At 36.9% G+C, this 24,992-nt stretch overlaps 1 protein-coding gene across 1 annotated transcript in view; it reads left to right on the top strand.

Annotated features, from left to right (window-relative positions):
* Positions 1-24,992, top strand: part of LOC134529473 (twitchin) — a 547,023-nt gene that overhangs the window by 388,247 nt on the left and 133,784 nt on the right. The window contains exons 92-102 of the mRNA XM_063363606.1: positions 4,802-4,946; positions 8,484-8,606; positions 8,695-9,276; positions 9,416-9,556; positions 9,645-9,809; positions 10,986-11,121; positions 14,310-14,476; positions 14,837-15,118; positions 20,430-20,613; positions 21,397-21,548; positions 22,537-22,636. Coding sequence (XP_063219676.1) covers positions 4,802-4,946; positions 8,484-8,606; positions 8,695-9,276; positions 9,416-9,556; positions 9,645-9,809; positions 10,986-11,121; positions 14,310-14,476; positions 14,837-15,118; positions 20,430-20,613; positions 21,397-21,548; positions 22,537-22,636 — 2,177 coding nt within the window. The remainder of the gene's footprint in view (positions 1-4,801; positions 4,947-8,483; positions 8,607-8,694; positions 9,277-9,415; positions 9,557-9,644; positions 9,810-10,985; positions 11,122-14,309; positions 14,477-14,836; positions 15,119-20,429; positions 20,614-21,396; positions 21,549-22,536; positions 22,637-24,992) is intronic.

The raw sequence follows: 24,992 nt of genomic DNA on the forward strand, positions 1-24,992 counted from the left end.
AGTAATGATTGTATAACTATTTGGTAACTTATTTATCTATTATTAAATGGCAGTGTTATCAGATGTTTTAAATAATTCATCTATATTGTACAGGTGGTTTATTTTCAAATGAATGAAATATATTTTATGTAACAAACTAATTGAAAAACATGGGCTCATATACATTTTTAATTTTGAACTAATAGATACAACTACCATTAACCAGTACCTATTTGTGTAAATATCAAAACCAGCGAACACAGTTTCTGTGATTTGGTTTTCTTCAGGTTTACGTATAATTTATTAGCCAAGAAAATTGTATTCGAACATATATAGCATCTATATTATTTATCACTTTGATGGTGTTTCTTTTATATGATGAACACAATTTTCTGTGTTCTTTTTTATGTTAACTATATGCTTTAGATAATTTTTTTATTGAACTTTGCCTCCATACAGCAGCAAAGTTCTTAAACACAAAGAATAGTAAAATAACTTTTTTGAAAATTATAACGTTTCGTTATATACAAAAATAAACAGATGTTCAACGCCGATTTTAATTTTGTTGTTTTTATTTTTTTCAAATAGAATGCACAGACGAATCCAAACACTTTCAATGTTTCATTCACTCGTTTCATTCGTACGTTCGCTTGTCAAGAATGCTCACAGCTCGGGCGATGAAGATTAACAAAAAATAACGTAGATTAAGTCCTTCAGTAAAATCTTACTGTAAGTACACGAAGATAGTGCGACCTCGAACAGGGCCGCACCCAGCGAAAACGAATTTCGCCATGAGCCAAAACGCCAACGAAGGTGATCAAAATTTCTAAATACTGCCCGAACGAAATAAAAAGAAAATTAGGTTAATTTAATACTCGGCATGGCTCTGACCACCAACGTTAAATTATCTCTTCAAATACTTTTACATAATTTGCGAGAAGCCACCGAACGCGACCTACTTGTGCGGCGTTCGACGGACGACTGGTGAACTCTTGCCACACTCTCCTCCACGCAGGGAGGAGAAGTCACATGACCTCACCGACCAATCACACGCACGCTTCATTCACTCTACAAACCACAAGCCAATCACAGAACAAATTACAATACACCAATCCCTCACTTAGCACGACTAATTCGTTCCTAAAAATGTTCGTGTTAATCGAAATCGCGTATTCTGAAGCATTAGTCCACATAAATAAAAGGCTAAATTATTTAATGTGTTCCAAGATGTGTAGGGAAGTAATCTTTACATAATATAAATGCGTAGAATAATACTTGAAAATGCATATGTCATATCATTTATCTTTTTAAGCCTACCACCGAATACGTTAGATAAAGAAAACATGGCAGAGTGTAACGGGAGATAAGTGGTAACATATTTACCGTCAGTCAGCAGGTTGGCTTGCCCGCCCAGGCGTGACCTTCAACACGCGCGCGCGTGTCTGATTTCTGTTGCAAGCAGCTGGATCCTTTGTTATTACGTTTAAAACTTAACAAAATTAAAACACTTTTATGAAATTAAGAACCGGTTTTATATAACTTTAAAACACACAGCCATATGTAAACATTTCATTTGTTATGCACACCTCTTATAAAAGCGGCTATGTAAACAAATCAGTTAACAGATAAACTGATTTAGATTTTCCCTAGAGCACAAACATAACATTAAAATACGGGTACACTCCCTATTTAACGCGGTTGTCGGGGGACATAACTTTTACCCGCGTTGTTGCATAACCGCGATGTTTCGATGTGACCAAGGTCAAAAGGCATAAAACACCGCCTGTGTTCTAATAGGTCGGCAAGCACGCACAGTATAGACGGCCCGCCTTTGTGCGGACTTTGCATCCGCAGTTTCCACTAAACACGGGTGAAAAAATAAAATAATAAATTTTAAAGATAAATATTAAATGTTGAATTGTTTTTAATTTTCCGCGTGCCGCGCACAGTTTGTCGCACGGCCTACGAGCGCGCCACACGCCGCCATACACATGTGCGGCACACAAGCTGCTGCTGCCAGTCTCGTGGTGTTAGCCACAGTATCTGCTTCGTCAGTGTCCGTAACAAAGTAAGTGCAGTGTGTGCGGTTACACACGATTCTGTGGTCAAAGTCTTCTAAAAAGAAAGGCCGTAGTGATACTTCAAACCGAATATGAATCGCAAAGTACCGAGTTTGATTGACAAAATAAAAATTCTAGATTTACTTACAGATAGCTTGTCTTTTGTAGAAGCAGGCCGCAGATACAGGGAAAAAAAACGATTCTAGCATTCGTACAATAAAAAATAAAGAATCGTCTATCGTGTCAAGTGGTTAAACTTTATTATCCATGCTTACAGTAAATTATAAATGGTCACATGTGGGAAACAAAAATTGCGCCAATTTAATTTTAGCGCAATCAGTGACGCCGTATTAAAAACCGTGTTAAACTTTGTCTTTACTTATTTCACCAAACGCTGTGTCGAGTTGCTGAGTGTGTGTGGCTCGGATCGGCAAGTGTTATATTCCCCAGCCTCTGTTTAAAGGTCGGGAGACCGCTACACATAAACATTTCCGGGACTTGTTTACTACCTCACGGCAAAAGTGGTACAGTATGGTTCACGTAAATATTGGACCACTGGGAATTCCTGGGCAAAGATTAAAAATACGCTAGCCGATTTACTTTACTATTTAATGTTAAAACATTATACCAAAGTAAAAAGATGAACTTGTATAATACAATGAATTACCCAATAATATTACGTCTGTAGGTTTAAGTTGTAACAAAACATTTATATACAGATGTCCAGTAAAGTACCAATTAAGATTCTGGAGTGTAATTTTAAACACCGGACTACCTGATTTAGCCTTGTACGCAGCGACGCTGCTCAGTCAAGTGACTCATGCTCTGCCTGTGTGCTGCGTGAACACATTCCCTCCCCCACTCCCCCTGGTGTTTCTGCCCGCTCTAATCTCTACCTCTCACCATGTTCTCGGCTCGCCTCTCCCTACCCAGCGCTTGCCGACAACCAAGCCTATCCAACATACATCCCTAGCCGAGTTACGCTGGACAATGTCGCTGGATGGTGGGCTTTATCAGGTCCCCTGTCCGATGCTTCATTTGTGAGATAAAGCGACGTTAAGAACTAGTGTTTCAGAAAATATCACTGGGCTGGATTGGACCATAATTTGAAAACCCTACAAGCTAGAGGAATAATGTACGGAGATATCTTGTTTAGAATTTTACTGCGGACATTTTCTACGCCTAGGCTTTTTTCTGCCCGATGCTTAGTTTGTTAGTTACAACGCAAAATTATCCTAATCGGCTGTCAACCATTTATTCCATTATTATTATTCATTTCTGACTGGGGGACATGGTTTGACCCGCGATATACCCGATTCTGCGATCAATCGGGGCGCGATATACCGGGAGTTTACTGTATGTACAATATGTACATATACAAAACATAAAAGTTAGTTAAATATTTTCTGGGGTGAAATGAACACTATCATCTTGCTTTTTTTTAAAAAAACGTGTCCAATTTCATCTGCTTTGGTTTCTGTACGGTACGGCCTGGTCTGCAGCCGGGCATCAACGGTAGGGCCTGGTCTGCGGCCGGGCATCAACAGTACGGCCCGGTGTTTGTTTATCTGCGTGCGCATCTCTTTCCCCTCGCATTCCAAACCACTCTTCCCCCCTCGAATTCCATACCTGACGTCGCGTCGTTTCAGAGATTTTTTTTAGCCTGTGGCGATTTCGTGCTAACTGAAATTTACAGACGTGCTATTCGAGACTAGGGCAGTAAAATTTACATCGTGCTAACTGAATTCGCATTAATTGAAGACGTGCTATGCGAGGGATTGGTGTACATGAAAAAACCTTGTACACACATAAGTTGGGGCTTCCCTTGATCTGTCTCTTTTCAATTTCACATCAAAATCGGGGACTCCCATTCTCGTTCTCTCTCCCATACCGTGAGACAGCAGTTATCACTCAGTTCCCACGCAGTGGAGGAATTCCCGTCTTTATCTATCTCTGAGGGGAATTACTGTTTCTTTCTCACTTACACTTACAGGCCTCTCATGCCTCTCTTTCTAACCATCCCACCAGACACCGTCCCTTGTTCTAGAATCATTCCACATGTTAATGAACATTACAAACAGCAATTATAATACAAATTACTTTACAAAATTAAACTCATTTAGAAAAAACCTGAAAAAGTAGGCCTAAACCGGCAAAAATTTAGTACAGCGACTTCTTTGTGAATAATTACATAAAAAATAGTAATGATTAAAAACGTCTCTTAAAATACAAGGTACACTCTTAAAATACAAAGCGAGTGCAAACATCAACCTTAAAATACATGAAAACGGTAAAATATAATTAGAAAGATTTTTTAAGAAATATTTACATGCATAAAAATTAGTTTAAAAGAAAAATATTTAGCTAGGAGGGCAGGGTTCTTGCAACGTTACAAAATCTAGATAATTGAGTGAAAATACTACATTTGTGGAGAATAAAAAAATAATGTAACTCAGTATTGTTTCAAAATTATATGTTTGTAAGCATATAATTAGATGCATATTTATATTTAAAAGTATATAATACATTATTGTATAAAATGTGAGTCATTTTTATCAGTTTGAAAGTATACTTCAAACAAAACATTCAACAATTAAATATTAAAGATTTTGCAAATAATTTTAGTATAATTTTTGTAGCTAGTTCTGATGTCAGAGCTTACTTACTAAAAATATAACAAAACTTGTATTACCTATTACAAATGAACATTTTGTATACATGTATAGGCTATTAGCGAACATACAGAAAATGTTGTTTTGTAGGTATCTGATGTCCACAAGGAAGGATGCAAACTGAAATGGAAGAGGCCTCGAGATGATGGTGGAACTCCAATAGAATACTATCAAGTAGAAAAAATGGATCCTGAGTCTGGAAGTTGGGTCCCATGTGGAAGAGCATCTGAACCAAGTAGGTTGTGCATATAATACTAATATTTTCTGATATTCAAACCAAACAAAAGAGTAAAACATAGGAGTCAAGAAGCTCTTAGATTCATAGTTTGAGACAGGAGCCCTGTGACTGGAGATGCATATTGAAGTTGTCCATAGATCTTGACACTTAAAGTAAACTGCCCACAGAATATTGGAATGCTTGGGTACAATGATTTTTTTTCCAATAAAGTCAAATAATATTAATTTTTAAATGTCATGTTATATTTTTTTAATTTTAAAATTCAACCCTCAACTGGTATTTGCTGCCCTTCTTAAAAAATAGATATTCAACATTATTCAGGCTCTAAGATATTCTGTGCATAGTGAAACTGATTTTGGAAAATGACTATGATATTTTTTTTCTTTTTTGGAGAAATGTAAATGGTAATTAACCATCATCAAAGTAATTTTAATAAAATTTCCTTCAATAAAAATATAAATTTATTTATTTTGGTATGTGTATGATAAGTGTTTCATTCAGAAACTCCAACTTTTTGCTTTTTTCTTTTACATACTTTACCAATTAAAGTTGAGGTTCTAGGGCCAGTATGATGATGTTGTTAAATTATGTGTGTAGTTTCAAACAAAACATAAGTCTTTAAAAAAATATTTCAATCAACCCTTTGAAATTTGAACAGCATTGTGATAAATAATATGATACTGTTTTATTTTTTTTTTGCTAAAAATATAGTGTATATATTTTTTCCACTGCAACAATATAGTGTCGAAATTGTCAATGGTTAGCTGGATTGAGGAGCACTCAAATTAACTATGGGAGCAAAAGAAAATTAAATAGTGAAGCCTTTTTAATTCTTTAGCTAGTGATTCCTCGGTCCTGGTTCTCAGTTCCTCCAGTTCTCAGCAAATTATCCAGCAGCATAAATATATTCCTGGTACCTGTACCATGGAAAGCATAACAGCTAAACCTTTCCCCATTGAAAATACAATAGACTTCTGGTAAAACACAGTGATATATTGCCAGTGACCAACACGCACACGTCTTTCTAACTTATTTTTAAGCCCCATGTGACACGTGAATGGTTACTAACTACATCTTTGGAAATTACAGGCGCCAGCACCGACAAAGAGCAGTCTCCCTTCCCTTTACTCCCTTTCTCTAGCCTGCCTAGATGGAAAGATAATGCAGCGACAGGATGTAAACAGAAAAGTTCTTTGTGCTGAGATCCTGACCCTTTTTTTTTGTTCCTCTTTTCACTAGCAGACAGGGATTATCATTTCAATTAAAAGTAGACAGATGGAAAATAACAGAGGCTCAATATAATTTTAAAACTTAATTTAAAAATTAAATTACCACGATTTAAAGTTGTCTGATACTCATTAACTGTACGACATTTGCAGCTTTACAACACTTATAACTAGAGACCTGGAAAAATCACGACTCATGAATTTGCGAAAAATTGCTGAACACTATAAACAGTAGGAAATGTCTTTTAATGAAAGTTGAATGTGTTTTGAAGGGTTTTTGACTTGTGAAACTCTTGCAAATTTCATATCTGTTCATGTATGTATGTATGTATGTATGTGTGTGTGTGTGTATATATATATACATATACACACACACATATTTTAGTTATTTATTATTTCTCTAATCATAAAACAAATAGGCGCAAACGCATGATAACAATTGTTTGTTGATTAATAGATATGGCACATTGTGTTAAATATTGTGGTACACTATATGGAATTTACTGTCACAAATTATCATATGCTATACCAAAACTATGGTACATGATGGCAGATTATTACCACAGTGGTGGAGCAGCAATGGGAGGCATAAATGATAAATTTATCTCAATTTCAAACTACTAGCATTTGAAAAATAAAATATCTGACTTGTTCACTGGGTTTTTTTATCTTCAAGAAAATAATTTTTAAACTGGTTAGATAAGCAATAAGACATTTTTAAAGCATATCAAAATGAACTTCTGTTGCTGGTGTACGGCAGAAGCTGCCTTCAAGCAGGACCTGTGCTGATTCAGCATTCAAAACAAAAACTTTCTGTGTTCTGTCCACTCGCCCTCCCTCTAAAAAGCTTCAAGGCCACAAGACGGGTACTTTCACCCTCGCTTTCATTCCTCCAGTGCTGGCTGGCCGAGTTTTTCCATCACTCCCACCCCTTTCTACAATAGGATTCTTATGCTCTTCTGACACACCTGATCATGCCAGCCTCAGCTCTTTCACCCTAATATTCGGAGGGGTTTGGTTCTGCAAGACAAATGGTCATTTCATTATTTCATGGCTATAAATATCTACTTGCTTTTATTAAATTAGTATTAAAATTAGTTCCTCTGAAAATAGTTTGTTGTCAGTAGAATATAAGAGATTAATTTTTTTAATTTAATTTATTATGTTTTATTTGAATAAATTGACATTTTCCAAGGTTTGTTATTTGTGTATTTTAAATAAAGAAATTTATTTGTCGCTCAATTTTGGTGTCTGTCACCAAAAAGTTTTAAGACTTGCTAGTCAAGAAATTTCTGGGTGTCTACTTATAATTCAGCCAACATATCATGTATTAATAAAATCTTTTAACAGACCTCTGTTAACTTAGGGGTCCATCCCTTACCCATTATAATACACACTGTACATCAATTGCAATCTCTTTAGTGTTTGGCTACTCAGTATTAGTTTTTATTATTTATTGTTTAGAAATTGTTTAATCTCATCTGAACAATTATTCACATTTTTCTCAAGTAATTTTTTGTTTAGTTCTGTGCTTAAATTAAATACTGACCCAGCAAAAAAAAAGTTGTTAGTTTGTATTACTAGATATTGCTGTGCCACAGGATGTCTGTGCAGTGCTGCTCCAAGATCTAGTAACACATGAAGCAACTGTGCTACCTAGGGGCTAGGTGACGTGTGTGTGGTTGGATTATGCTAAAGTGAGGTGCTGATAAGTACATAAGTGTTAAACAAACACACCATTTATTAGGGCATACTGTATCTTTAGTGTGACTTGAAATTGTGTGTAGGTTAACCTAAAACTAAGAACCGAGAACCGGGAACCATTTTTTAAGAACCAAAACCAAACTGAGAACCAGGAACAAAGTAGAACCGACACATCTCTAACTTTACCCAACCAAAATTAGCAAAAGAACTAAAATAATTAATATGTTCAAATAATTTATTTGATTAGGTGTCTGTTTCAAAATTTATTATGTTTATTATGTTTGTTATGTTTATTTTCACCTTTAGAATATTTAATACTCTAAAGGTGAAAATAAACATGACTAAACTTCAAATTTGTTCCATGCGCTCATTTCAAAATTTAATAAATGTTAATTGTGAAACTTACAGGAAAATGAGAAACACTTATATAGAGTTTTTCTATATGGTGCCCTACTTATTACATGTTGTCATTATTATAAAGCGTGAAATTAATTAATTTTTTATAATGGTGACTTCCACAACTTACATATTGTAATTTGGTACAAGTAGGCTTATGATCTGAGTTATACTAATCACAATTCTTCACTTTCTCTTTTTTTTTTAGATATGGAAGTGACAGGTCTAACACCAGGAAAAGAGTACAAATTCAGAGTCGCTGCAGTTAATTCTGAGGGTGAATCTGAACCACTTGTAGCGGAGCAGACAATTATTGCAAAGAATCCATTTGGTAAGCCATTTGCAAAAGTAACTTTAAAGATAGAAATTCTTTTTTTCATTGTGTTGCAATGTATTAAGAAATATTTGCTTGTTTTCAGATGAGCCAGGGAAGCCAGGTGATCTGCAAGCCACAGATTGGGACAAAGATCACGTGGACCTTAAGTGGACACCACCGAAAAATGACGGTGGCTCTCCGATAACCGGTTATGTTGTGGAGAAGAAAGACAAGTATGGTCAGTGGGAGAAAGCCCTGGAGGTGCCAGCGAGCCAGACCAAAGCAACAGTTCCCGACCTCATTGAAGGGCAGCCGTACGAGTTCAGGGTACGAGCTGTGAATGCAGCCGGCCCTGGCGACCCGAGCAACGAGACGCCAACCATTTGGGCCAAGCCAAGAAACTTGGCTCCTAAAATTGACAGAACCAATCTCATTGAAGTCCGCATTAAGGCCGGTCAGAACTTTGGGTTTGATGTGAAAGTGTCCGGGGAGCCGCCACCAACGACCAAATGGCTAATAAAGGGGAGGGAAACTAAATCCTCCGAAAGAGTGAAAGTTCAGCATGTTGAGTACAACACGAAGATAAATGTTCGCATGGCAACAAGAGCAGAGTCTGGAAAATACACTATTACTGCTGAAAACATCAATGGAAAAGATACTGCAGATGTTAATGTAATTGTATTAGGTAGGCATACATGCAACTACATAACATATAAATTATATATACTTCCTATAATACTATAAACAAATTTATTATTTTATGAAGAATATTGCATGTAACATTACCTGTAATAAGTGACTCATTTTGTTATGCTGCTTCACAGATAAACCCACTCCTCCAGAAGGTCCTTTGAAGGTTTCGGATGTGAATGCTGAGGGCTGCAAATTAAGTTGGAAACCTCCTGAAGATGATGGCGGCCAACCTGTTGAAAAATATGTTGTGGAGAAAATGGATGAAGCCACTGGTAAAAAATTTTTTTAACAGCGATTTTTTCTGTAAAAATGTTTCTTCTGTTTTTGGAATCAACACTAGTGTCCGTATTATCATTGCAGGTCGATGGGTTCCGGCTGGTGAAACCGATGGTCCAGCCACGAGTCTAGAAGTCGATGGCCTCACGCCAGGACACAAATACAAGTTCCGGGTTCGTGCTGTGAACAAGCAAGGGAAATCTGAACCTCTTACTACAAGTCAAGCAATTGAAGCTAAGAATCCTTTCGGTATGACGATTATAGATTATTTGTCACATTGTGTCTGGATATCTATGAATGTTATTGTCATACATGTTAATAATTTGTTCAACCTGGTTATATAATGCTTTCACCAAAATACTAATTTTAAACCTGTAGTTCTAATACTTGTATTAAAAAGTAATTTTTATTTTCAAAACTTGTTAGGTATTTTAAGTTATTTTAGTTTGGTTTAGGTGGTACCAAAACAAAGTATGGTAATAATATCTAAGCATCATGTTTGTAGGCTAAATTATATACTTTTTATAAATAAGTAATTCCATTAAATATTTATTTCAAAACTTAAATCAAAAAGTTTGAATTGGACCGACAATAAAAATTATTTCTAAGTGGGTTCACACTAAAACAGAGTACTGTAACTATGTTTAAAAAATTCTTGAGTGTTTAATCAACGACTGAATCAAATTTAAACAATAAATTGAGATGTATGATCAAGAATCTGAAAAGTTAAAAAGAAAAATGAAATTAAAAAACAGGACTGGATAAGTTTTCATGTTACTTTATATTTTATAAATGCTTGGATGTAGTATTGGAGACTACAAGTGTTTTTTTTTTAACACAATCAAAAGTGTGACATAAATGTGCGAGACCATTTACTTTTTTCCATATTATTTAGGCGTTTTAAAGATGTGTGTTTGCTTCTTGTGTAATTAGTTACTGCCTGAACTGAAAATAGAGTGGACTAATGAGCATTTTACCTTATGACATTTGTTTGGTGTATGATTAAGCCATAACACTCTACTTAGTATGTAGGACTGGCCGGGGTTGGTCAGTTATTAATTCAAATACATTGGCTTTCAAAGTAAACTTGTGTTATACTTCAAAACATTTATTAAAATACTTTAAGAACCCACCATATTATTTTACGTAAAGTCACCCTTTAAGGAAACAAAACAAAGCTCCTATATTGTAAACCTCACTTTATTATATTCATGCTAACATTGGCCTCATATGGGGCTCAACTATTACTGTCTTGAAGTTAGGAAAGAAACTGAATGCTGACACATTTATTACCTGTGATTGATATTATATCATAAATATTAAGGTATTTTGATGATGATTGTGGATTTAAGATTCACTGGCATAAAAATTTAAATTTATTGACTTGTTGAGTCATATTTAACCATATGTAACAATGATGTACAGATGAACCAAGCAAGCCTGGAACTCCTGAAATCAAGGATTACGACAAAGATTTTGTCGAGCTCCAGTGGAAGAAACCAGAAGAAGATGGAGGCTCTCCTGTTACTGGCTATATTGTTGAGAAGCGTGACAAGTTCAGGTACAGTTGATTATGAGTCTCCACTGGTTATTTGAGTATTTATACTCACTTTTCATTTAGAAATACAGCTGAACCATTTTTACATGTTAGATTTATTGGGAAAAAAATCATTAGTATATAATTGTTAAAAACAAAATAATTTTTGATAATCATTATTGCATAAAAAAATTAGTTAAAATACATTTTGGCTCAAAAATTTTTTTTCTTTAACGACACAATTGGCGTAGGATAAACATTATTTGAATAATATTTAGTAAAATTTTAAGGGTCCTCGGTGGCCATGGTTGCAGATGTGTCACATTTATGTGGGAAGGATCGTTGGTATGTTTTCAAAGCAGTATGGATTGTATATGCAGCACCAGTCTAATGCACAAATGTATTCTCTGTAAGTGTTATAATTCAATTTCCAACTCCTAACACACAGATGAACTTTTATTCAACTGCTGCAGAAACAAAATTGTTCGGCTGTTACTTACTTATAGGCCTAGGTCTAGGAATATTTACTGTGATGTGATGGAAAAAAAATATCATGAATGTAAAATGGGTGCCAACAGCAGCTATTCTGTTTACAGCAGTGAAGCACCATTAACATCTCTGTCAATGATAATCAAAATCAATGCCACATTAGAAAGGTTATAAACAAAATACTTGGGAAAATCACTGAGGAAGAACATGTAACGAATTTTCACCTTTCAAATAAAAATTTTATTGCTATACCACAATCACACAAAAGCTATTTTTTTTCCTTCAATATCCAATCAAATATATGATTTTCCGTGACAATGTTTTTCCTTCCCGATGCACAAGTTTTTATATTGTGAGCATTTTTAATCATCCAAGATTTTTTTAGCAGTCGTAGATGATAGCTACCGCTAACCTTCGGTAAAAATTGCATTGCCTTCTCATAGAAAAACACACCCACAAGCCACATGCAAGATGTCTGTCGTTCCTTTAAGTAATAGCAGGTTAACCAACCTTAGAGCTAGGAGGAATCTGTACTATGCAGCTTTGCCATGTGGCATTGTCAAGTTTGGAATAAGCCTTAAATCATGTTTTTTTAACACAAGTTTTGGAAAAATTGTGCGTGATTTAAGGGTAAATACGGTATAACTTAAAAAAAAAAAAAACGGCCGGCCAAAAACGGAAATCATAGCAAGACCCATAATAAAAATGTTCACAATTACATCCATTACATTAAAGATTTTTACTACAGAGCTCAACAAACATTAAATCTGTGTTTAGTTCCTCAAATTGCTTTACTAGTTGCAGCATGTGTCACACCAACAGGTCTATGAATGAATAGTGGTTTGCTGTGTATTTGTCAGACATTTTGCCTCGAATAAGGGCAATGGTATACAGATGGAATAGCCTCACTAAGTCGATATGAATGCAAGCAGATGATTGGTCGAAAAATAAAATTTCAAACAGCTTGCGGCGTGTAACAAAGATTTCGACAATCAGGTTCTTTGTTATTGTTTGGAAATAAATATTAAAAGTTTAATAATAATAGAGTTTAAAAGTTTGAATATAAACTTTGTATTATTTTTTTCTTCTTCAAATGCTGAACGTTCTATGCGGGAAGCATCTATAAATGCAAACATTTTAAATGGGAGGAATTAATTTAGGGATACATATATGAAAGTGATGAAGGCAGGAAAATGTATTATGTAGGAATGTTTTAAGTGAGTTTTACTGTATAGCTGTATTGATTGTTAAAAGTACTTAACTACCATGCATTAATGATCAGATATTAAAAATTAATATTTTTAAAACTATTTCACAAATTATAATCAGTGATGCTATAAAATAAAGAAAAACATTCCAAGTTTTCTTTAGCATCACTCAGGAGATGACAGTACTCCCTTATAGTGCTGTGATTGAAATTAAAAATGGTGAGAATGACAGAGGAATGTTTTTGTATAATAGAGTATGCAAGGGTCTTCCATTATTTTTGTGCAGCATTCATTAATAAATCTCAACAGAAAGGAAGCACCAAGCCACAAGAACATTTTGAGGTTGTTTAGGCAATTAAAAGATATAGTTTTCTTGTACAAAAAGACAAGTGGTGCCCAACCAAGCAAAGAAATGGTGAAATAGGTGAGGCAAACTTATGTTCAATGTCGCGGAAGTCAATTGTAGCAAAAGCCCCTGAACTAGAAACTCTTCAGAAAACTATTTGGAGAATTTTTACATAAAGGATTAAAAATCTAGTTGTATCGCTTAAAATTTTCTACAAAATTTAACACCAGAAGATAAAGTTTGCCTATTCAATTTTTGCAATTGCATGCCAGAAGCATTGGCATGTGAAGACTTTGCCAATAAAATAATATTCTCTAATAAAGCAACGTTCCATTTATCAGGATAAGTAAATCATGACAATGTTAGCATGTGGGGCAGTATGGCTCCTCATTAAATTGTGAAGTTGGAGAGAGATTCACCAACAGTGAATGTTTTTTATTTAGTGACACAAAGAAAACTGAGAAAATGGTGAAAAGTAGCAATTATCTGGACATGATGCAAATATGGTTATTTCTACAAGTGAGTGAGGACAGTACGACTTTTTTGTTTCAACAAGATGGAAATTCACTCCATTGGGCTTTGGATGTTATACGTTACTTAAACCAGGTGCTTCCACAACGCTGGATTGGATGTGTAGGTGACGGTGAGTTACCCTAATTCACATGGCCACAAATATTCCCGGATCTTACGCTTTGAGATTTATTTTTATGGAGTAGCATCAAAGATCTTGTGTATAAACCACCACTGCCAAAAAACACTCATTGAACTTAAAGAATACATCAGTGCTGCATTAAGATCCACTGATAGTAAAACACTGCAAAATGTGTGGAACGAACTTGATTACAAATCATATGTTTATCGTGTTACAAAAGGTTGGTACATTAGACATTTGCAGAATGAAAATACTTGGAATGTATATGTTAATTTTATATTTTTTCCAGTATCACTGTATAATGTGTTATAGTTTTGAAAATACAAATTTTTAAATTCAGGTAATTTATTTTTGCTGATCCTGTACATAAATAACTTTAATGTATTTAGTTGCACTTGAGTTAAGATATGGAATTTTATTCCTTCGAAAGATAACAGGAAATGATAAGCACTTGTTTAATATTAAGCTATAAATTTTGTAAAGTTTTTGTTTCTATGTTTCACTTTTCTCTCTTCAGTCCCAACTGGGAGAAATGTGCTGAAGTGGTTGGAGACACGACAAACTGCAAAGTGCCTGACTTGATTGAAGGAAATCGCTATGAGTTCCGCGTTCGAGCTGTGAACAAAGCTGGCCCTGGTGAACCCAGTGACCCAACGAAACCACATGTCGCGAGACCTAAAAAATGTAAGTATAACATAAAAAAAAGAATAGTACGCTACTAATTTGTGCATTTATTTTCATCTTGTTATCGTACAGTATATTGAGAGCAATAAAACTAATGTGTACATTTATAACAATATTCATTTGCCAAGTTTTTATCTACAAACTAGATTAGGACCTACTCCTTTTTAGTTTGCTTTTAAGACATAGTGAAGCAATGCTACTTCAACTACATATTTAGTTATTCAAAAGGAAGAACAATTAATACAACAGAAAAAAGTTATAAGAATTATAAAAGTAATCAGGTATAGTTTTAACAATTAATTTTTTTTACAAAATAATTAGGAAATAGGAAAATGTAATGTTTTTTTTTTTTTTTAACAGTGGCACCTCGCATTGACCGCAACGCCCTGATGGATATAAAGGTTCGAGCTGGCCACAACTTTGACTTCGATGTCCCCGTTATTGGGGAACCACCACCAAATAAGGAGTGGAGCCTGAAGGGTAACACTGTATTAAATACAGACCGAATTAAGATCATCAATGAGGACTACAATACAAAACTGCGAGTTGTTGATGCAAAGCGAAGTGATAGTGGTCCTTACACCCTGACAGCAAAGAACATCAATGGTACTGATACTGCCACTGTAAATGTGACTGTACTAGGTGAGTTTTTATTGAGAAAGAGAAACATTTTATGATTAATATACCTAAATAATTCTCTTAATACTTACTGTAAAATAAACAAGATTTATTTGAAAAACGTCGGTACATAATCCTTGAAATTTTTCGATGTTACCTTGCATAATTTAATACAAAACAGCATTTAATTCCTTTAAATACCTCATTTAAATAATTTTTTCGATTTTTGTTATTATGAGTATAATGCTGGTTACTTTTACGGGGCTGCCTACCTAGATTTATTTTTGTTATTTGAACAGATGGAAGTTTACGTTTAAAACAACGTCTCTATGGACAAGACATAGAATGAGACTTTATGCGATGAACCTATAATTTTATTATGTTAAAGTGTGTACCAAAGTTCAATGCACTTGCCTCGGGTGGTTTCATGATGTCCAGTTACTATGTTTTAAGATTCAGCAGTGAGAAACTAGCCCTTCAACCATGTTGGATTTCTTTGAATAAATTTTTAATAAACACCAAATGTCCTTGTAGTAACCTTGGGATTACAATGTACAAAACTGCCACCAGTCTTTGTTTAGCCGTGTATCACCAGCCTCCATCCCGGAACTGTATGTCCGGACGTGCGTTGCCAACCTGGCAGCACACAATATACCACACTCCTCTCCTACCCATAGTAGCCAACAAACAAACAACGACACATGGACAAAGAGTACTACTAGAAATGTATGTTCACACACATCACAGGTTCATCATTTTTTTGGGGACCCTGTTCCTTTTGGGGTATCGTTGACTACTGGCATCACCACTCACGAATACACTGTCTTCCCCTTGCACAAACCCCTTAAAACCGCTTTCCGCATCACTGCACCTACTCCTTTCTTCATTTTGGACACTGCCAGCTGCACTTTCAATCACGTTTTTCTGTGGCTCCTTTTCTGTCAGTGCTGCTCTGCCGCCTGTAGGCTCCGCAGTTGAGGACGTTTGGTGGCAGGGTGGCAGCTGTGCTTCTCTACCACTGACCCGCATGTTGTTGCTGCTGACTGTGTTTGCCTCCATCTGCGACAACGGCGGAAGGGGGCGAAGCTGATCTAGGTGGCGGCGATGGGTGACTCCGCTGGCCCCTTGCACACTGTACGTGAGAGGACCCAACTTGCCAACGACCACCCCCTTCTCCCAACTCTGTTTCCCACGTGCATAAACGGTAAACCCAACACTGTCATTCACCTCAAAAGCTCTGTTCCTGAGGGCGGAACGTGAGACCACCGAACCCATTTGGCGAGTTGCAACAGTGGTGGCTACAGACGGGGCTAGTAACGACAAACGGTTACGAACAACCCTACCGAACATTAAACTGCTAGGTGACTCCCCCGTGACTGTATGGGGGGTTATTCTGTAGCTCAACAAGAAGCGGGGTAAGGCTGTGTTGAGCGGAACATTAGGGTGAACCAATGACTTGAGTTTGTTTTTAAAGGTTCTGACCATGTTTTCCGCCAGACCGTTTGAGGAAGGGTGATACGGAGGTGAAAATGTGTGCCTTATGGCATTGTGTTTACAAAAACGATTGAACTCTTCCGACGAGAACTGGACACCATTATCTGAAACTAGCTGTTCTGGCAACCCGTATACAGCGAACCACCAATGCAACTGTGTTATCACTGCATCCGACGTAATACTGGGAAGAACACTGATTTCTGGCCATTTTGAATGGCTATCCACAAGGACTAGGAAATGCTTTCCCATGAATGGACCGGCGATATCCACATGAATTCTTTGCCAAGGCCGGTCGGGCCACGCCCACGGCAGCAGGATTGACTTGTCTGGCAAGGACTTGTTCTGGAAGCATGGGGTACAAGAAGAAACTACCCTCTCCAAATCCTTGTCTATCCGATGCCACCATACATACGAACGTGCCAAGGCTTTCATTTTGCATATACCAAAGTGACTGGTGTGCAACTCCTGCAACACTCGATCCTGCAAGGCTTGGGGAATGACGACCCGGTGCCCCCACAAAACGCAGCCCCCTTCTAGTGCAAGTTTGTTTCTTTTGTCATAAAATGGTTTGAGCGTGTCGGACAGTTGCGTGGCCCAACCATCTCTAAGACACCTAATGACTTTACCTAACACTCCATCCCTTTCAGATTCTCGCCTGATTTCCTGAGGCGTCACTGGCAAAAACTCTGACACTCCAACATCCAAATATGAAAATTGGGTTGAAGAAGGCTCAACATTTGGAAGTGGCAACCTAGAGAGGCCATCAGCATTCGAATTGGCATCACCTTTGGCGTACTGAACTGTGTAGTCGAAACCCTGAAGAAGCACTGCCCAACGCTGCAGCCTATTGGCAGCGAGCTGCGGAATACCACAATGGCTACCTAGAATGTGTGTTAATGGTTGATGATCGGTAATCAGGGTAAAGCTTCGGCCGTACAAGTACTGAAAGAACTTTTTAACTCCAAATATAATTGCTAAGGTTTCTCTATCTAGCTGAGAATACCCTCTCTCTGCAGACGACAAGGTGCGAGAAGCAAATGCAACTGGCTTCTCTTCCCCGCTGGGTAGGATGTGGCTTAGGACTGCTCCCACACCATATGGGGACGCATCGCATGCCAAACGAACTGGCAAATCCGGGTTGTAGTGTATGACAACATGTGAGGAGACAATCAGCTGTTTTAACTCTTTGAAGGCAGAATCACAGCTTTGTGCCCAGACCCACTAATGACCCTTTTTCAAAAGCTCATGTAAAGGTGCCAACACTGTGGCTAGGTTAGGCAGAAAACGGGCATAGTAATTAACCAGACCTAGCCATGCCCTCAACTGGCTGACACTACGAGGTGGTGGCGCATCTACTACTGCTTTGACTTTGTCATTACTCGTATGCAACCCCTCCTTATCTACTCTATGCCCCAGAAAAGAGACTGATGAACGGAAAAATGCACATTTCGCTTTATTTACCTTGAAACCAGAGTCCTGCAGACGTTGTAACAGTCCATGAAGATTTCGCCAGTGAATTTCCTTGGTAGCGCCTGTTACCAAAATGTCATCTTGAAAACACACAACACCTTCTAACCCCTGTAGGACTTGCTCCATTGTGCGTTGAAAAATAGCGGGGCAAGACACTATTCCAAAAGGGAGTCTGCTAAACCGAAACAATCCCCTATGCGTGTTGATAGTGCACAGCTCCTGCGACTTCTCATCGACCTGCAACTGCTGGAATGCCTGGGAAAGATCAATTTGAGAAAACTCTATCCCCCCTTGCAGCTTGGAAAACAACTCATCAACTCGCGGTAAAGGATAATGTTCCACAATGAGGTTAGGGTTGACTGTGATCTTAAAATCAGCACAAATACGGACCGTACCATCACGTTTTGCAACGGGAACGATTGGGGTGGCCCACTCACTAAATTACACTGGATGAAGTACACCTAACCCCAGAAGCCTGTCTAGCTCTTTATCAACCTTACTCTTAAGCGCAAAGGCCAGGGGCCTAGCAGGTAAAAAGACTGGTGCTGTCCCTTCACGTACATGCAGTGACACCTTACTTCCAATGAACGTACCCAAACCGTCATCGAACAAGGTAGGGTACTGTTTGGTAATGACACTCAGCACTGACCTGTCCTCATCTGAAGTGGCCCTGATATGGTTGAGACTCGGTTTTGGCAGCTCTAAAGCATCGTACCAATCCCTGCCAAGAAGTGGAGGGCCTCCATTTGGAACTACAAACAAATCTAGCTTCTTGGGCTTGCTCGATTTCACTTGCACCAGTACTGTAATTGTCCCGCATGGGTGTATTACACCGTTCGTGTAAGACTTGAGACTAACCCGTGTCGGAGACAAGGGGTATTTTGAAAACTGCATCCTATACAGCCTTTCTGAAATAGCGGATATGGACGCGCCACTGTCGATTTCCATATCCAGGACCACGTCCCCCACCGACACCTCCATAACCCAAGGTCGTGACCTGGCTGCCAACCCACACAACTGGAACACAGACGCAAAATCCTCGTCCGACGTGTGTACACTTTGGCGATCAGGGTCTTCACGCACAACATAATTATGACGGGTCCGGTCCTTTGTATCAGTCGACATGAAGTTCGGACACATTCGTTTAAGATGTCCTATACGTTTACAATTATTACATTTGTACTTACGGAACTTGCAGTCACACACATAATGAGTAACATTTCCACAGCACAAACACCCAGGCCCGCCCTGGTTTTTGACGCCATCTTCCCGCGAACGTGTTTTCACCACATGTACATTTACTGGTCCCTCGGTCTGTTCCGCCGAGCCGTGTGAAATTTCAACTTTCGGCACATTTACATTAAGGGCTGCATTTCCCACGGCCGCTTCATGCTGAACTGCTATGCCTACTGCCTTTTCGAAGGTGAGGTCATCGGTTTCCAGGTAAAGCCGCTGGGTAATGTTTCTGTCCCTTAACCCTACCACAAACTGGTCACGCAAGGCGGCGTCTAAGAAGGTACCAAAATTGCAAGAGCGCGTTAATTTCCTTAAATTCACCACAAAATCTAAAATTGTGTCCTGTTCTTGTTGGACACACTTGAGGAAGTTGTGACGCTCGGCAATCACAGACGGCCGTGGAGAAAAATGGCTCGTCAACAAAGTGACTAGCTCGCTGTAGGTGCGCTCCGATGGCTTCTTGGGCTCACACAGATTGCGTAGCACTTCATACGTTTGTTTCCCTACAGACGAAATTAGGATTGCACGTCGTTTAACTTGATCCTCTGGCTTGTCTCCCACGCCGTTTGCGATGAAAAGCTGTTCCAGCCTTTCGACATACGAGTCCCACGTGTCCTCGCCGGGCGTAAAACTTTCAACTTTAAACCCCGACATTCTTTCTGAAAATTACACGAGCCGTAATGCACGCAAAGAAACCAATCCCATCCTCGTCGCCAATGTAGTAACCTTGGGATTACAATGTACAAAACTGCCACCAGTCTTTGTTTGGCCGTGTATCACCAGCCTCCATCCCGGAACTGTATGTCCGGACGTGCGTTGCCAACCTGGCAGCACACAATATACCACAGTCCTAAAAGTAGGCATCCTATGTAGTCTGAAGATTTTATTATTTTCATGCAAAAAGGGATAACTTATACATACAATAGTTTCCTGTGAAAAACATGTATTTCAAACACCTTTCAGTGCAATGTCACTAAGTAGGTTGACCCCTTAATGTTTAATATGGATTTTGATTGATTTAAAAGATACTTACATATAATTTAGTTTGTTAAACATATTTAGGAAGTAATATGTGATTACAGCTTATAATTTGTTATTGAAATAATCCTCACATTGAACTATTGTATAATTTCAGATATTCCATTGCCACCAGACGGTCCTCTTAAACCAGAAAATGTTACTAAGTCATCGTGTTCGTTATACTGGCGGCCTCCCAAAGATGATGGCGGCTCAGAGATCACTCATTACGCTGTTGAGAAACTCGATACTGAAAATATGCGTTGGGTACCCATTGGAGAATGTTCGGGTACCTCAATGAGGTGAGCATAAGTGTGAGAAAATATATTATCAAATGACCCTATCAGTTAATGGCCGATAAGTTAGTCTTTTCTCACCAAGAAAGGCACATTATGTAGGAATTATAATGAATTTTATTAAGATACTTGACACCAAAAATTGTTTTAGAAGAAATATGGACACTGGAGAAAATCAATTTAAATACTAATTATTGGCCTTTATCTTATATCCTTCAGAAAGTTTTTTTTTGTTAGTTATTGCTCTTTTTGAAAGAAGTACCCAAGTCTAAAGTTCTAATCAAATTCAGTCATATTACAAACTGTTGCCCCAAGCGAAATAAATCCTGTTATCTCCAGTCATTGTTTTCGGCTGTGATTCCTGAAGGAAAGGGTCCTACTGTATTCATATTGGGTATGTGTTATGGGTTGCAAACCTCTGTGTAGATGGGGTAACCACTCAGAGAATATATATTCTCTAGTTAAAGACTTGGGACAGTATATATGACTTCATTCATTAATCATTTCAAACTTAAGCCTTTGTGCATGACTGTTAAAACATAACTTCGTACCTTTGCATGTTCATTATAAATGAGAACTGTAACAAATGCATTTTTTTAAACCCATTCTGAGAAAAAAATTACAAATGTATTATTTTAATCATATTTAAATTATATTTCTTTATTTAAAGTACTATGTATTTGTATAACACTTTTGCTTATAGTCTCATACAAGCAGTGCCATGCATGTAGGTATAAATTTACATGAGTGGATATTCTACATTAACTTAACACTGTTTATGTTTTGTAGGGTGGAGCACCTTTTTGAAGGACATGACTACAACTTCAGGGTGCGAGCTGTCAACAAGCAAGGAGAATCCTTACCTTTAACAGGACTGGCTCCCATAACTGCAAAGGACCCCTTCAATAAACCGGATAAACCTGGCACTCCAAAGGCAGTTGGTGAGTACAATATTAATGGTGTAATGCAAACCCTGCAAGTAAACTATAAAACATAAATTTGGCTGAGTAAGTGGCTGTATTTAGAATAAATATAATCTGGCTGATGCCGACTGATTTTTAGATTTTTACCACACTGATTATTGGCTGCGTGATCACATGGGAGCCCAAACTAACTTCTTTTTCTTTGAAAGTAATATATACTTTTCTTTGCTCTAGAACAAATATCATAGTGAAAATAATTTATTTTTTAATATATATCTTGGATAGGCCCCAAGAAATTATGGTGAATATTGTTTGATAAACACTAACATTTAAGGTAGCATATATTTCTCAAAAAAATTAATGATTTTGACATTGCTTGTCACCATTAAATGTATGCCCAATAATTTCAAAACAACCTGTATACATTTTTCTGTTATATAGAGTTTAAATAGTGTTTATTTGAATATTCTTGAAGTTGATATAGAAAGTTTTGTATAATTTTTTCTTGTGTGTAGAACTCAAATTGCATTTCTTTGAATTTTCTACAAGTTCCTTTATTAATTTTTAATAGTTTCTGAATGATTTGCTTCTTTGATGGTAGACCTATAAAAATATTCACTCTACTTTTATCAATTATCTTAACTTTCTTAACAAACTTTTGAAAAAATTAAAGAGATTGGCATTTGTTCACTACAAATGTAAAACTGGTTACAGCTATATAAGTGTTAGTCCGCATCTTGGTCTAACATACTTTTAAATAAACCGCAGCTGCCACATGCAGTATATAAATATGTACATGTGTAGTTGAGTAGGAAATAAAAACAATACAAAATTTAATTTTTTTTGCATCTGTTAGATATGTGTATTTAGAAATTGATCCCTTGTCAAGTGCTCTCATTTTAATCTTGAAATGGTTTGAATTGTGTTTTGTGCAAACATTTTTGTAAATTAATTCGATACAGCTATGTGATAGCACATCTTATTTTCCTATTTTGTGTGTCTCTAGACTGGGACAAAGATCATGTTGATTTGGAATGGACTCCACCCAAGAAAGATGGTGGCTCACCTATTACATCATATGTTATTGAGAAGAAAACCAAATTTGGGTAAGTTACTTTTATTGCATTTCCAACATAATAACTAAACAAACACTATTTATTAAAACCAAATATTAGAAATCTGCAATTTATAAAACCAGTTTCTTTACTCTAATGTTGAGAGACACAAAGGATAAATCCTGCAATGGAAAACTTTACAATGGTGTTGTTATAAGCACTTCATAAAAGTGTGAGTCATTACTCATCATTCATTAAATAGATACAACAAAATCACTTACAGTATTTTTAATTGGTACGGTTCAAGAGACGTCAATTTAACGTGATTGTAAAAACTATTTGGTTATTTTCATCAATATTTAAAATATGAATGTAATCATACCTAGCTGGTGCTAATTAAATTTGTTGTATTTATTGTAGGCCCTGTGCGAATATTCAATTTTTCGGATACGAATACGAATAATAAACTATTCTTATTCTATTTTACCTCGAATACTAACACTTCAAAATAACGAATATTTGTTTGCTTACGAATACTTGACATAGTATACCTCATGAGATTGTCTTATGCCAACGTTCACAGGTGGGATTAAGTCATTTGATGTTTAAGTCATTTGATGATTAAGTCATTTGAAGTCTTTGATGTTTAATGGAACTTCATAATCAAAGACATGAATTCATGAACCCATAAATAGCACATACACATGCACATTTAAAGCAAAAACATAGTAATGGGTCGAATCTCAATTTTCTCCAATCCAAATCTCAAATCTAAATCAAAACTAATATCTTTAATCTACCCTTTGAATTCATATATAGATCTCAAGTGTCTAAAATAATGTACAAAATAATATGTACAATTCTGTTAAACTAGGACTGTTCTGATACCCATAACTGATATGGGATATTGGCCGATAGTTAACTTTCATCCAATACCAAACCAGTATTGGAGTTATCAGTAAACAGGCTTGTTCATGCATATGTTTCTCCAAACATTTACTAAACGTTCAGCTAATATTTAAATGTGGCAGTAGTCCTGATCCTATTTTGTAACAAAATGATGCACAATGCATCAAAAGCCACCCAGCTCACATACACTAGCCGATTGCAGACGGAGCCAAGCAGGCAAGCTGACTGGCTGGCAACGTGGCGACACTGCAGTGACATCACATTTTACTACTGCAATCACAAAGAACATCTCTCCAATTCCTCCCTCACCTGCAAACGACTTTGAATTTTTCCTTTCTTTCTTTATGTTTACATGACTTTAGTCTCTCAGACTAGCTGAAAAGTTTTAGAGAAATGAATTTACTCAGCTTAATATTCTGACTTGGGCATTTTAACTTACATTTATTTTTATATCACGAGAGTTTTTTCAGTGCCAAGCAATAAATAATATTCCGACGATGGAGATCACCATGGTTGTGACAGAAATTCCTTTCTCACATTATATGACAGTTTCCTGGAAGTAGTGGTGCCTGCGTGCCTGTTTCACCCATCTCTCTTCTTGTCACACCAATCACAGTGTTGCAACTGCCCCTTCCCAAAACATTTGGTAGACGACCCCTCACTTCCTTTAATGTACTGTCTTTCTCTTGGCAGAAATATAATGTGCAAGGAAACTAGTTACACCAGCTTCAGCGTCTTAAAGTTATGCATTCGGGAGGTTGATTGAAAAAACAGGAACTTAACTGATTTATAATACAAATTTATTAGAGAACCATGTTCCGTGTTCCGGGAATGGGAGAGTGTTTCTACTGCTGACCACAAGTATTTTACCTTGAGGTGACGTGTGGTTATTAAGCTGTCAGCTAGCACTATACATAGCAGGAATTACTGAAATGTGCCTCCTCTCCTGCGACCACACAGCGAAGGATAGACATGTGCTGCTTCCTCTCCACTCCCAACCATCCTTATCTTATTCTTTCTTCTGTAAAAACCTGGCCATCCCTGTGCAATAAAAAAATTGGAAGGAGATGTGTAAAGCGACATGCTGCAGATGTGGCCTTCCCCAGATTTCTGGGCACGTATGGTCCCAAAAATGTTTCTCCAACTTCAGTGCATAATTTTACATCTTTTTTTTTTTGTGTGATAGTGAATCAAAAATCCAGTTAAACAGAAAAACAGAGGGATTTTTCTTTATTTTTTTTAGTTAATAATTTTTTTTTTTTAGAAACATTTTGTTCAGAAAGTTTAATTTTAATCAATACCTATCATAATAAATGAATGAGATGCTGAAATTTTCAATGTTAATATGTAGGAAACAATTAATATTTTACTTATTTACAGTAGAATCTCATTAACCAGAACCTTTTTAACTCTGACGTCCAGATAACCTGGACCAGTTTTAGAAAAAAAATTTAGTTAGTAAATGAAGACTTGTTTTACAGATTATATATCACTATTC

This window comes from Bacillus rossius, chromosome 2 (genome assembly GCF_032445375.1).
Source record: "Bacillus rossius redtenbacheri isolate Brsri chromosome 2, Brsri_v3, whole genome shotgun sequence".
NCBI lineage: Eukaryota > Metazoa > Arthropoda > Insecta > Phasmatodea > Bacillidae > Bacillus > Bacillus rossius.